The sequence below is a fragment of the Bufo gargarizans genome, chromosome 2 (genome assembly GCF_014858855.1).
Source record: "Bufo gargarizans isolate SCDJY-AF-19 chromosome 2, ASM1485885v1, whole genome shotgun sequence".
Taxonomy (NCBI): Eukaryota; Metazoa; Chordata; class Amphibia; order Anura; family Bufonidae; genus Bufo; species Bufo gargarizans.
The window spans coordinates 515,973,927-515,985,663 of NC_058081.1; the positions used below are offsets into that span (position 1 = coordinate 515,973,927).

The 11,737-nt window shown below is 43.8% G+C and overlaps 1 protein-coding gene across 1 annotated transcript in view; it reads right to left on the reverse strand.

The window, feature by feature from the left end:
- Positions 1-11,046, reverse strand: part of SVOPL (SVOP like) — a 55,753-nt gene extending 44,707 nt beyond the window's left edge. Inside the window, exons 1-3 of the mRNA XM_044281319.1 lie at positions 10,980-11,046; positions 1,000-1,091; positions 734-832 (exon numbers count right to left, since the gene is read on the reverse strand). Of these exons, the coding sequence (XP_044137254.1) occupies positions 734-832; positions 1,000-1,091; positions 10,980-11,019 (231 nt within the window). The 5' untranslated portion in view covers positions 11,020-11,046. The remainder of the gene's footprint in view (positions 1-733; positions 833-999; positions 1,092-10,979) is intronic.
- Positions 11,047-11,737: the final 691 nt, after the last annotated feature.

Sequence of the window (11,737 nt, forward strand, 5' to 3'; positions counted from 1 at the left end):
CCAGCACTAATGCAAGTCAAAGGGAATTAATCCGGCATTATGGCGACTGATCAGGCATTTTGGACGGACATAATACCGCATCATGATGCAGTATTATGCCCGGCAGAAACGCCTGACAGTGACTGAACGGAAGGCATACCGATGCAAACTGAACGGATTTCTACCCATTCAGAATGCATTGGGATATGCCTGATTAGTTCTTTTCCGGCATAGAGCCCTTTTGACTGAACTCTATGCCGGAAAAGAATAACGCTAGTGTGAAAGTACCCTAGGAAAATTGATGACGTGTTCAATACTATAAATTTCACCCGTATATATACACACTTAGTACTGGTGCTGGTCTAACATCCAAAGTCTGCATTAAAAAGTCCAGATCAGACCAAGGTCTATCAGTGGCCAATCTTCCCCCCCCCCCCAAAAAAAAAAATCCCAAAGCTCCACCTCCCCCATCCCCCTCCCCAGTTAACACCTATACCCACGTTTACACAGCCAGTATTTACACTATATATAAATCAGTTACATAAACCATATGATACATTTACAAATCACACACAAAGCTCAACACACACAGTTGTGTACATCCATTACATTACTTATCCTGTACTGATCCTGAGTAACATCCTGTATTATACTCCAGAGCTGCACTCACTATTCTGCTAGTGGATTTACTGTGTACATACATTACATTGAACAAATATATCAGTCTAGAGCACAAATCGCGCAGCTCACGCACCATAGTGACCAGTGCCACCTGCCAGCTCTGAAGATGCCACTCACAGCGAATAGAGGACGAGATCACCGCCAAAAGCATAATCTCCATAGCTTCAGCAATCTGCCGGGAAAGGTAATTGGTGTAAATAGTGGACAGTTCCATTGTTTTGTTGTAACACTGGTGATAGGACATCAGTGAAAGAAAAGTCAAATTATGGAACTGTCAAGCCTCTAGGTAAATATGTGATTCTCTGCCAATGGCATATGTCTCAGTCCCATCATACTCACCCCAGTGCTCCCCATAATCAGAAACAGCATAATATGGAATCGGCCAAATCCTATAGTCTCCACCGCGTCCTCCACTGTATACATCTTTGGGCCTGAGGAAGAAATGTAGATGCTACTAATAAATCAGTCAGAATGACAACTGGGGCCCGAAGACCTTGAGGCAATCTTTGCCATAATACCCTGGGTTTCATCAACATAGTGAACAATGGTCAGTAGACCTGGTGTCACGTGACCGCCTGCAGTATTAGGCAGGGGCGGACTGGGAATTTAAAGTGGCCCTGGATTTTTTTTTTTAAGTGGTTGTAATGACCCGGATTGCCGTTACCACTACCGCACCCCCCTACTGTCTCCTATAGTCTAAGATAATGTCAACTTCTGTATTTATTGCAGGTCGGTCACAATGTGCATATCTATTTCTTGTAACTGTTATGTTCAGATGTACAAACCGGATTCCAAAAAAGTTGGGACACTATACAAATTGTGAATAAAAACTGAATGCAATGATGTGGAGATGGCAAATGTCAATATTTTATTTGTTATAGAACGTAGATGACAGATCAAACGTTTAATCCGAGTAAATTTATCATTTTAAAGGAAAAATACGTTGATTCAAATTTTCACGGTGTCAACAAATCCCCAAAAAGTTGGGACAAGTAGCAATAAGAGGCTGGAAAAAGTACATTTGAGCATAACGAAGAGCTGGAAGACCAATTAACACTAATTAGGTCAATTGGCAACATGATTGGGTATAAAAAGAGCTTTTTCTTAGTCCCTCCAGTCTCTCTGCTCACTCACTCACTGCACTGGCACAGAATCCAGGGTGTCAGTCTCTTCAGCCTCCAGTCCTCCACCAGCAGATTCAGTCAGGAAGTGGCAATAGGCCACCCCAGAAGCCAGGTTAGGTACAGTTAAAGAATAACAGCGAAAGAAGGAGCCAATGCGCCAGATAATGAATGTAATAAATACTTTATTATAATATGACAACTGTAAAACTTGTTACATATAAAAGATGCAGGGAGACAAGAAAACCCCTGACGAAGGCATGCCGAAACGCACGTTGGGGTAGCGCCATCCTGGTCGGTCCACTCTTGGTCTGTTTCAGGTGAGGTTTCATCTGTATTTCCATTCCCCGGTCTTTTTCATTTTGATTGTTTACTTCCATGCTAGGTTTTCCTTGCATGGCCAGGCACCAACATCTATTTTTGTGCTGGGTTCTGTTATGACCCACCTGTTTACCATATACACCTGGTTGGTCCGCGGGTAGGTTAGTTACCATTCTTTACACATATATCCCGCTGGCCTCATACATTTTAGCATTTCAGACCAGAGTGTCCCTCCCAGGGTGGCGTTCTTTCATCTCCCTGCTCCCTCTTTTTCTTGTCTCCCTGCATCTTTTATATGTAAGTTTTACAGTTGTCATATTATAATAAAGTATTTATTACATTCATTATCTGGCGCCTTGGCTCCTTCTTTCGCTGTTATTCTGATATGTGCACTCGGGAGCTTGTGCCGAGTTATTCTTTAGGGGTGTGATTGTGGGTATATTGGGTGGGCACGGGCCCCCCCTCTTCCTTCCCCCCCCCCTTTCAGCACCCCTGGGGTCGCCCCCTATTGTTTTCTAGGTACAGTTAAAGAAGTATTAAAGGGCTTCTGTCGCCCCACTAAATAGTTTTTTTATTTTTGGTTTACTTATGTATGCGATTTCTGCATACATAAGCTAAATAATAATTTCTGTTCAGTAGAATTTGTTAAAAACGTAATTTTAAAATATGCAAATGATCTTGCTACCAGCAAGTAGGGCGGCTACTTGCTGGTAACAGCCGCATCCTCCGATCCTAAAGACGCCCCCTCCGCATGTTGATTGACAGGGCCAGGGAACGGGATCGTTCTCTGCTGGCCCTGTTTGAATTCAAAATATCGCGCCTGCGCCGTACCTGTCTTCAATCGGCGCAGGCGCACTGAGAGGCGGCCGCTCGCTCGGCCGCTCCATCCTCAATGCGCCTGTGCCGATGACGTCACATCTACACCCGGCGCATTGAGGATGGAGCGGCCGAGTGAGCGGCCGCCTCTCAGTGCGCCTGCGCCGATTGAAGACTGGTACGGCGCAGGCGCAATATTTTGAATTCAAACAGGGCCAGCACAGAACGATCCCGATCCCGTTCCCTGGCCCTGTAAATCAACATGCGGAGGGAGCGTCTTTAAGATCGGAGGATGCGGCTGCTACCAGCAAGTAGCCGCCCTACTTGCTGGTAGCAAGGTAATTTGCATATTTTAAAATTGCGTTTTTAACAAATTCTACTGAACAGAAATGATTATTTAGCTTATGTATGCAGAAATCGCACTATAGGGATTATAAGTACGGTAAACCAAAAATAAAAAAACGATTTAGTGGGGTGACAGAAGCCCTTTAAGTTAAAAATACAGACAGTATGGCAGGCCTATATAGCTGCATAGTACATGTGCATATATATATATATGTATATATATATATATATGTATATATATATATATATATATAGTACAGACCAAAAGTTTGGACACACCTCATTCAAAGAGTTTTCTTTATTTTCATGACTATGAAAATTGTAGATTCACACTGAAGGCATCAAAACTATGAATTAACACATGTGGAATTATATACATAACAAAAAAGTGAAACAACTGAAAATATGTCATATTCTAGGTTCTTCAAAGTAGCCACCTTTTGCTTTGATTACTGCTTTGCACATTCTTGGCATTCTCTTGATGAGCTTCAAGAGGTAGTCACCTGAAATGGTTTTCACTTAACAGGTGTGCCCTGTCAGGTTTAATAAGTGGGATTTATTGCCTTATAAATGGGGTTGGGGCCATCAGTTGCGTTGTGGAGAAGTCAGGTGGATACACAGCTGATAGTCCTACTGAATAGACTGTTAGAATTAGTATTATGGCAAGAAAAAAGCAGCTAAGTAAAGAAAAACGAGTGGCCATCATTACTTTAAGAAATAAAGGTCAGTCAGTCCGAAAAATTGGGAAAACTTTGAAAGTGTCCCCAAGTACAGTCACAAAAACCATCAAGCGCTACAAAGAAACTGGCTCACATGCGGAGTCACCTCTGCTGCAGAGGATAAGTTCATCCGAGTCACCAGCCTCAGAAATCGCAGGTTAACAGCAGCTCAGATTAGAGACCAGGTCAATGCCACACAGAGTTCTAGCAGCAAACACATCTCTAGAACAACTGTTAAGAGGAGACTGTGTGAATCAGGCCTTCATGGTAGAATATCTTCTAGGAAACCACTGCTAAGGACAGGAAACAGGCAGAAGAGACTTGTTTGGGCTAAAGAACACAAGGAATGAACATTAGACCAGTGGAAATATGTGCTTTGTTCTGATGAGTCCAAATTTGAGATCTTTGGTTCCAACCACCGTGTCTTTGTGCGACGCAGAAAAGATGAACGGATGGACTCTACATGCCTGGTTCCCACCGTGAAGCATGGAGGAGGAGGTGTGATGGTGTGGGGGTGCTTTTCTGGTGACACTGTTGGGGATTTATTCTGCATACTGAACCAGCATGGCTACCACAGCATCTTGCAGCGGCATGCTATTCTATCCGGTTTGTGTTTAGTTGGACCATCATTTATTTTTTAACAGGACAATGACCCCAAACACACCTCCAAGCTGTGTAAGGGCTATTTGACCATGAAGGAGAGTGATGGGGTGCTGCGCCAGATGACCTGGCCTCCACAGTCACCGGACCTGAACCCAATTGAGATGGTTTGGGGTGAACTGGACCGCAGAGTGAAGGCAAAAGGGCCAACAAGTGCTAAGCATCTCTGGGAACTCCTTCAAGACTGTTGGAAGACCATTTCAGGTGACTAGCTCTTGAAGCTCATCAAGAGAATGCCAAGAGTGTGCAAAGCAGTAATCAAAGCAAAAGGTGGCTACTTTGAAGAACCTAGAATATGACATATTTTCAGTTGTTTCACACTTTTTTGTTATGTATATAATTCCACATGTGTTATTTCATAGTTTTGATGCCTTCAGTGTGAATCTACAATTTTCATAGTCATGAAAATAAAGAAAACTCTTTAAATGAGAAGGTGTGTCCAAACTTTTGGTCTGTACTGTACATATATATATATATATATATATATTACAGTGCCATGTAAATAACATCAGCCCCTACAATGCAGCCCCATGTAAATTACATTACCCCTCCAAAATACAGTCCCAGAAGCAAAGTGTACATGAATGAGATTTATCTAATTTCATACACATTTCTTGTACTGTATTAGGGCTCATGCATACGGCTGTTGACCCGTTGTTCCATTCATTCGGACCGCAATTTGCATGCGGTTTCCACTGACTGATCCGTCCACACCACAAAAAAATAGAGCATGTTCTATTTTCTTATAGGGCGGAATCACGGTGAGAAACCACACGGAAGCACTACTCCATAGTGCTTCTGTGGGGTTCCGTGCTTCCGTTCTGCACCACACCTTTCTTTCCGGCTGGGGCCCATATACTGTGGACCCGCTGTTTGCGGCCTGCACATGTTCGTGTGTATGAGCCCTTAAGGGGAAGGGGGCAGCGTTTTTTTTTTATTGTTCGCCCTGTTGGTAAAATTCCCTAGAAACGGCCCTGCCCAGGGAGGCTCTGCTAACCCTGAGTAAATCAACTACTACCCCCATTGTCCCACCGTGCCTCACGTGTTGCTCCTGCGGACCCAGTCACTGCATGGTCCCATGTTGTAGATGGGTCCAAATTGACAGAAGGCAGGGCAACACAACTAGGCGGGGTCAGCAATACTATAGTGCATAATACCATCCCAGCAAAACCAAATACCACAGCGCAGCACAATATAGTTCCCCAAAAGCTGCTCATCTGTGGTGGCGATAAATAGCTGCCATTTTCTTTTCTCCTCCTCCAGTTGTCTCTAATTAAGATATGGAGCAGGGGACTTAGGAGGTGAAGTGCGACCACAGCAGTTAATTTCAGAAGGACATGTATGGTCGCTGGTCGGGTACATAAGTACCTGATTCTCACAGCATTAATTGCTCCAGAGTGCTCATTATGTACCCGGCCAGTGGTAGAGAAGAGGGCTTGGACAGCCCTCTGTGCATCGGCCCATTGGGAAATTTCCCTGTAGGGTCTATGGCCAGTCCACCCCTGGCATCAGGTGGCAACAAGTGCAGCCACCTCCAAAAGAGCATGTGGAGGATAGGAGTGGTATTTGTGGCTCTGGGGGTGGTAGTTATAATTATAGTTCAAGGTAGCAATGTCAACTGTGACGCTCCCTAGGGCTGTACAGTAGCTGGAGTGCGCACTATTTCTTCCCTTGGGCATATTGGGGCTCCTGGCTGGTTGTAGTTGGGAGGGCAGGTGGGCAGATGCAGAGGCTGATGGATGGTGAAGTCAATAACCAACTGACTTGAAGATGGGAGTAGTAGTACATATAGCAGTAAAATGCACAGTTTCAAACTATATATCACAGTGTAATCTTTCTTATAGCATTGTATAGGTAGCAACAATGATGGTGATGATGTTTCTGTCTCTGTCTCTCTCTCAAGACAATTTGCAGTATCTCCAAAATAACCACAGCCTTGCAATGAGGTTCTTGTTAACCCTTTCTGCATTTCCCTGACTGAGGCTAGTCCGTTCCAAAGAGAGGTAGATGCCAGAGGTAATGATCCTTTCTACAGCAGTAAAGGCTCTTAAGCCATAAACAAGTGAATATCTTGCTGTCTTGCTGCTTGCGTGGCCTGTTAGGTTCTAGACGTTCTTATTGCCTTTTCTCAGGGGTTCTCTGGTAGTGAAGTTGCTTCTTTGGCAGCTGCAGCCTCAGAGACTGAGGTTCTCTGAGCTTGGGCCTAGTCTGCAGGAACTCTCTTACAAACGCCCGTCCTGTAGCTTTCCTCAGATTACAACATTTTAATTAAAGCCAAAAAGGCTCTTAACCTAACTTGACCCAGGTTTAAAGTGAATTTAACTTTTATTAGTGTGATTAAAACGTCTATGAGCCAACACTTCAGTTACAAACCTTGCTTGCCACTCCAGTGTGCTCTTGAATTATCTGCTATGGTGGAGATGTGCACAATCTCCTCTCGCTCCTCAGCAATCTATACAGTAATGCCTGTGAGCCAGTTCATTCACTGTCCACCTACTGATTCATAGACAGTGTCTCTAACAGACTCGTGAACAGAGGTCAGTTTATTCACTGACTTTTTGATGCCGTAGATACGCGATAGAACATGGCTGACTCTGTACTGAGAATTATTAGGAACACCTGTTCTATTTCTCATTAATGCGATTATCTAGTCAACCAATCACATGGCAGTTGCTTCAATGCATGTATGGGTTGTGGTCCTGGTCAAGACAATCTCCTGAACTTCAAACTGAATGTCAGAATGGGAAAAAAAGGTGATTTAAGCAATTTTGAGCGTGGCATGGTTGTTGGTGCCAGACGGACCGGTCTGAGTATTTCACAATCTGCTCAGTTACTGGGATTTTCACGCACAACCATTTCTAGGGTTTACAAAGAATGGTGTGAAAAGGGAAAAACATCCAGTATGCGGCAGTCCTGTGGGCGAAAATGCCTTGTTGATGCTAGAGGTCAGAGGAGAATGGGCCGACTGATTCAAGCTGATAGAAGAGCAACATTGACTGAAATAACCACTTGTTACAACCGAGGTATGCAGCAAAGCATTTGTGAAGCCACAACACGCACAACCCCATGGGCTACAACAGCAGAAGACCCCACTGGGTACCACTCATCTCCACTACAAATAGGAAACAGAGGCTACAATTTGCACAAGCTCACCAAAATTGGACTGTTGAAGACTGGAAAAATGTTGCCTTGTCTGATGAGTTTCGATTTCTGTTGAGACATTCCACATGTATCCATCATGCCTTGTTACCACTGTGCAGGCTGGTGGTGGTGGTGTAATGGTGTGGGGGATGTTTTCTGGGCACACTTTAGGCCCTCTAGTGCCAATTGGCCATCGTTTAAATGCCACGGGCTACCTGAGCATTGTTTCTGACCATGTCCATCCCTTGATCACCATGTACCCATCCTCTGATGGCTACTTCCAGCAGGATAATGCACCATGTCACAAACTCGAATCATTTCAAATTGGTTTCTTGAACATGACAATGAGTTCACTGTACTAAAATGGCCCCCACAGTCACCAGATCTCAACCCAATAGAGCATCTTTGGGATGTGGTGGAACGGGAGCTTCGTGCCCTGGATGTGCATCCCTCAAATCTCCATCAACTGCAAGATGCTATCCTATCAATATGGGCCAACATTTCCAAAGAATGCTATCAGCACCTTGTTGAATCAATGCCACGTAGAATTAAGGCAGTTCTGAAGGCAAAAGGGGGTCCAACACCGTATTAGTATGGTGTTCCTAATAATTCTTTAGGTGAGTGTACATATGTTTCACAGCAGTGCAGACTTGTCAGACCTGCAATCACTCGAATTCAATCACACTGCTCACACTCCTATGTGTAACTGCTGAATAGACTAACTGGCTGATTCTAACTTAAATTGATGCCCTAGCTAATACCGTCATCCTACTGCAGATTCGCTGTCTCTGAATATTGAATTCTACCTAGCTGACTGCCTGCATCGGAATGGACAAACAAACACTTAAAAACTGAAACTGCCCTGCGGCATGTTTCACCAGTGACCTGGCTTCTTCAGGGGTTTGGGCAGAATTGAGGACCTTAGACAATGACTGGGTATATAACACCCCAGTTTCCTGAGTGACAAGGGAAATAGCCATTCACACTTATAGGAGGGAATCCAGATTGCACACTCGAACCTATCAACCAAAAGGTATTCACCCCCTCTGTCATACCGCTGAACAAATCACAGCGAAACAGAGGCGCTACCTCGGTCACATGATGTGCAGTACAGGTCTGCTAGCTGACTTAGAAATAAATGAATATATTAACTAGCTAGTGCGCATGATCTGTACAGCTAGCAGATGTGTCTGCTAATGAAGAATGTTCACCCAAACTGATACGCAAACGGATCATGCGCACCAACTTAGAAACAGTTGGTGCGCATGATCTGCGCTACCCGCAGGTGCGCACTACCTTAGTGCATGTTGGTTACTCATGGTTGCCTTGCTGTGCGTGACATGCGCTTTATATCACTGCGCACCAACATAGACTACTGCACCTAAACTAGCGGCATAGGACATTGATGTCAGTGAAAGAGAGAAGAAAAAATATATATATTTGTTACCTATTTCCATCATTCTGTTGCAAACACTACTTTTAAAAATATTGATACATTTATTATAAATAATAAAGTGGGGGGGGGGGGGGACGACATAGTTATTTATATTACCCTCCCTTATTAGCCTCTGAATGGAGTTAGTTTATGCGCACAGGCTGAGTGACACATCTACCTGTTTGAAGTTGGTGCGCATGATCAGTTTGGGTGAACATTCTCCATTAGCAGACACTAAGTGAGTGCACATCTGCTAGCTGTACAGATCATGCGCAGTTAATATATTCATTTATTTATAAGTTGGCATGCAGACCTGTACTGCACATCATGTGACCGAGGTAGCGCCTCTGTTTCGCTGTGATTTGTTCAGCGGTATGACAGAGGGGGTGGATAGGTTCGTGTGTGCGATCTGGATTCCCTCCTATAAGTGTGAAAGGCTATTTCCCTTGTCATTCAGGAAACTGGGGTGTTATATACCCCGTCATTGGCTAAGGTCCTCAATTCTGCCCAAACCCCTGAAGAAGCCGGGGGAGCAGTTTTTAAGTGTTTGTTTGTCCATTCCGATGCAGGTAGTCAGCTAGGTAGGTTTTTAACTGAAGTGTTGGCTCATAGCCGTCTTAATCACACTAATAAAAGTGACACTTTAAACCTGGGTCAAGTTAGGTTAAGAGCCTTTTTGGCTTTAATAAAAATTTTGTAGGTAATGCACCTTTACCCAGGCTAGGTCCTTATTAGTAACATAGTACATAAGGCCGAAAAAAGACATTTGTCCATCCAGTTCGGCCTGTCATCCTGCAAGTTGATCCAGAGGAAGGCAAAAAAAACCCTGTGAGGTCGAAGCCAATTTTCCTCACTTTAGGGGAATAAAAATTCCTTCCCGACTCCAATCAGGCAATCAGAATAAATCCCTGGATCAACGATATCTCTCTAGTAGCTATAGCCTGTAATATTATTACGCTCCAGAAATACATCCAGACCCCTTTTGAATTCCTTTATTGTACTCACCATCACCACCTCCTCAGGCAGAGAGTTCCATAGTCTCACTGCTCTTACCGTAAAGAATCCTCTTCTATGTTTGTGTACAAACCTTCTTTCCTCCAGACGCAGAGGATGTCCCCTCGTCACAGTCACCGTGAACCAGGACCACCCCCTGGTTAGGTTAAGGAGTCTAATCTGAGGAAATATTGGTAAACATTTCCTCAGATTAGACTCCTTAACCTAACCAGGGGGTGGTCCTGGTTCATCACACCAGTAATCTAAACAGTCCGTCAATTTTTTAACTGTTTGGTTGCTTATACACTGCTAGTGTTGAGCGAACTTGTGTTTTAAGTTTGGCATCTAAAGTTCGGGTTCGGGTTATAGAAGAATCGCGCTATGGATTCCGCTACCACGAACCATAACGGAATTTAGAATCCATAACGCGATTCTTCGATAACCTGAACCCGAACTTTAGACGCCGAACTTAAAACAGAAGTTCGCTCAACACTATACACTGCTATTAAGTACACACCGAATACAACTAATCACAACATTTAAATCAATAACATTGCATTAACCCTAACTCTTTGCAGTAGTCCTACTGAGGTACTGCACAAGGAGTGTCGCACTACAACCAATGGTAATTGTGCCTGTCTGTCCCTGCATATTCTATACCCCAGGGATCACACCAATGGCAAAGCATGCTGAGAGATGAACCACAGTTCTAGCAGTCATTCTGTGCCATACTAGCTTAAAAAAATACCCCTATGCCATCATACTTACTCTTTGAAGGTTCTGTGACATGAGGAGCCATTTCCTCCATCTTCACAGTACTCACATATTTCGTCAGCTGAGGCTCCATTATATTTCATGTGATTCTTGAAACTGAGAAAACGTGAGAGAATAAATGATCAGAATTCCAAGACACACAGGGGTGAAATGAGGATGTGAAAATGGCCACTATATATATATAAATATATATATATATATATATATATATATTTATACACACACACATATTGCCCATGGGGTACCCGCTATGCTGTTTTTTTTATTTATCTGGTAAATTACGTAGAATATATTACATAAGGCGCTTATCTCCGAGCCCGGTAAGTCTGATATTAGGTCAGGTTATTTTGTTAATATTGCCGTTGTGTAATTTAAAGGGGTATTCCCATCTCAGACAATGGGGGAATATCGCTAGGATATGCCCCCATTGTCTGATAGGTGCGGGTCCCACGTCTGGGACCGCTTCCATTCGCTTCAGTGGGGCTGAAATAGCTGAGCCAGTGCTAGCCTATTTTCGGCAGTCCCATAGAAATGACTGGTGGTACACCCTCCTTCACTTGGCCGGCTCAGTTTATGAGATAGGTGTGGGTCCGAGAGGAGTATCAGACAAAGGGCGCATATACTAGCAATAAGCCCCCCTTGTCTGAGATGGGAATAGGCCTTTAAGCTTTAATGTAAAAATATGTTTGATTTTAGTGATCCTATTTTTCATTTTGCGATTTTCAGTAGTCATCTCATGAAGGTTCTGAAGC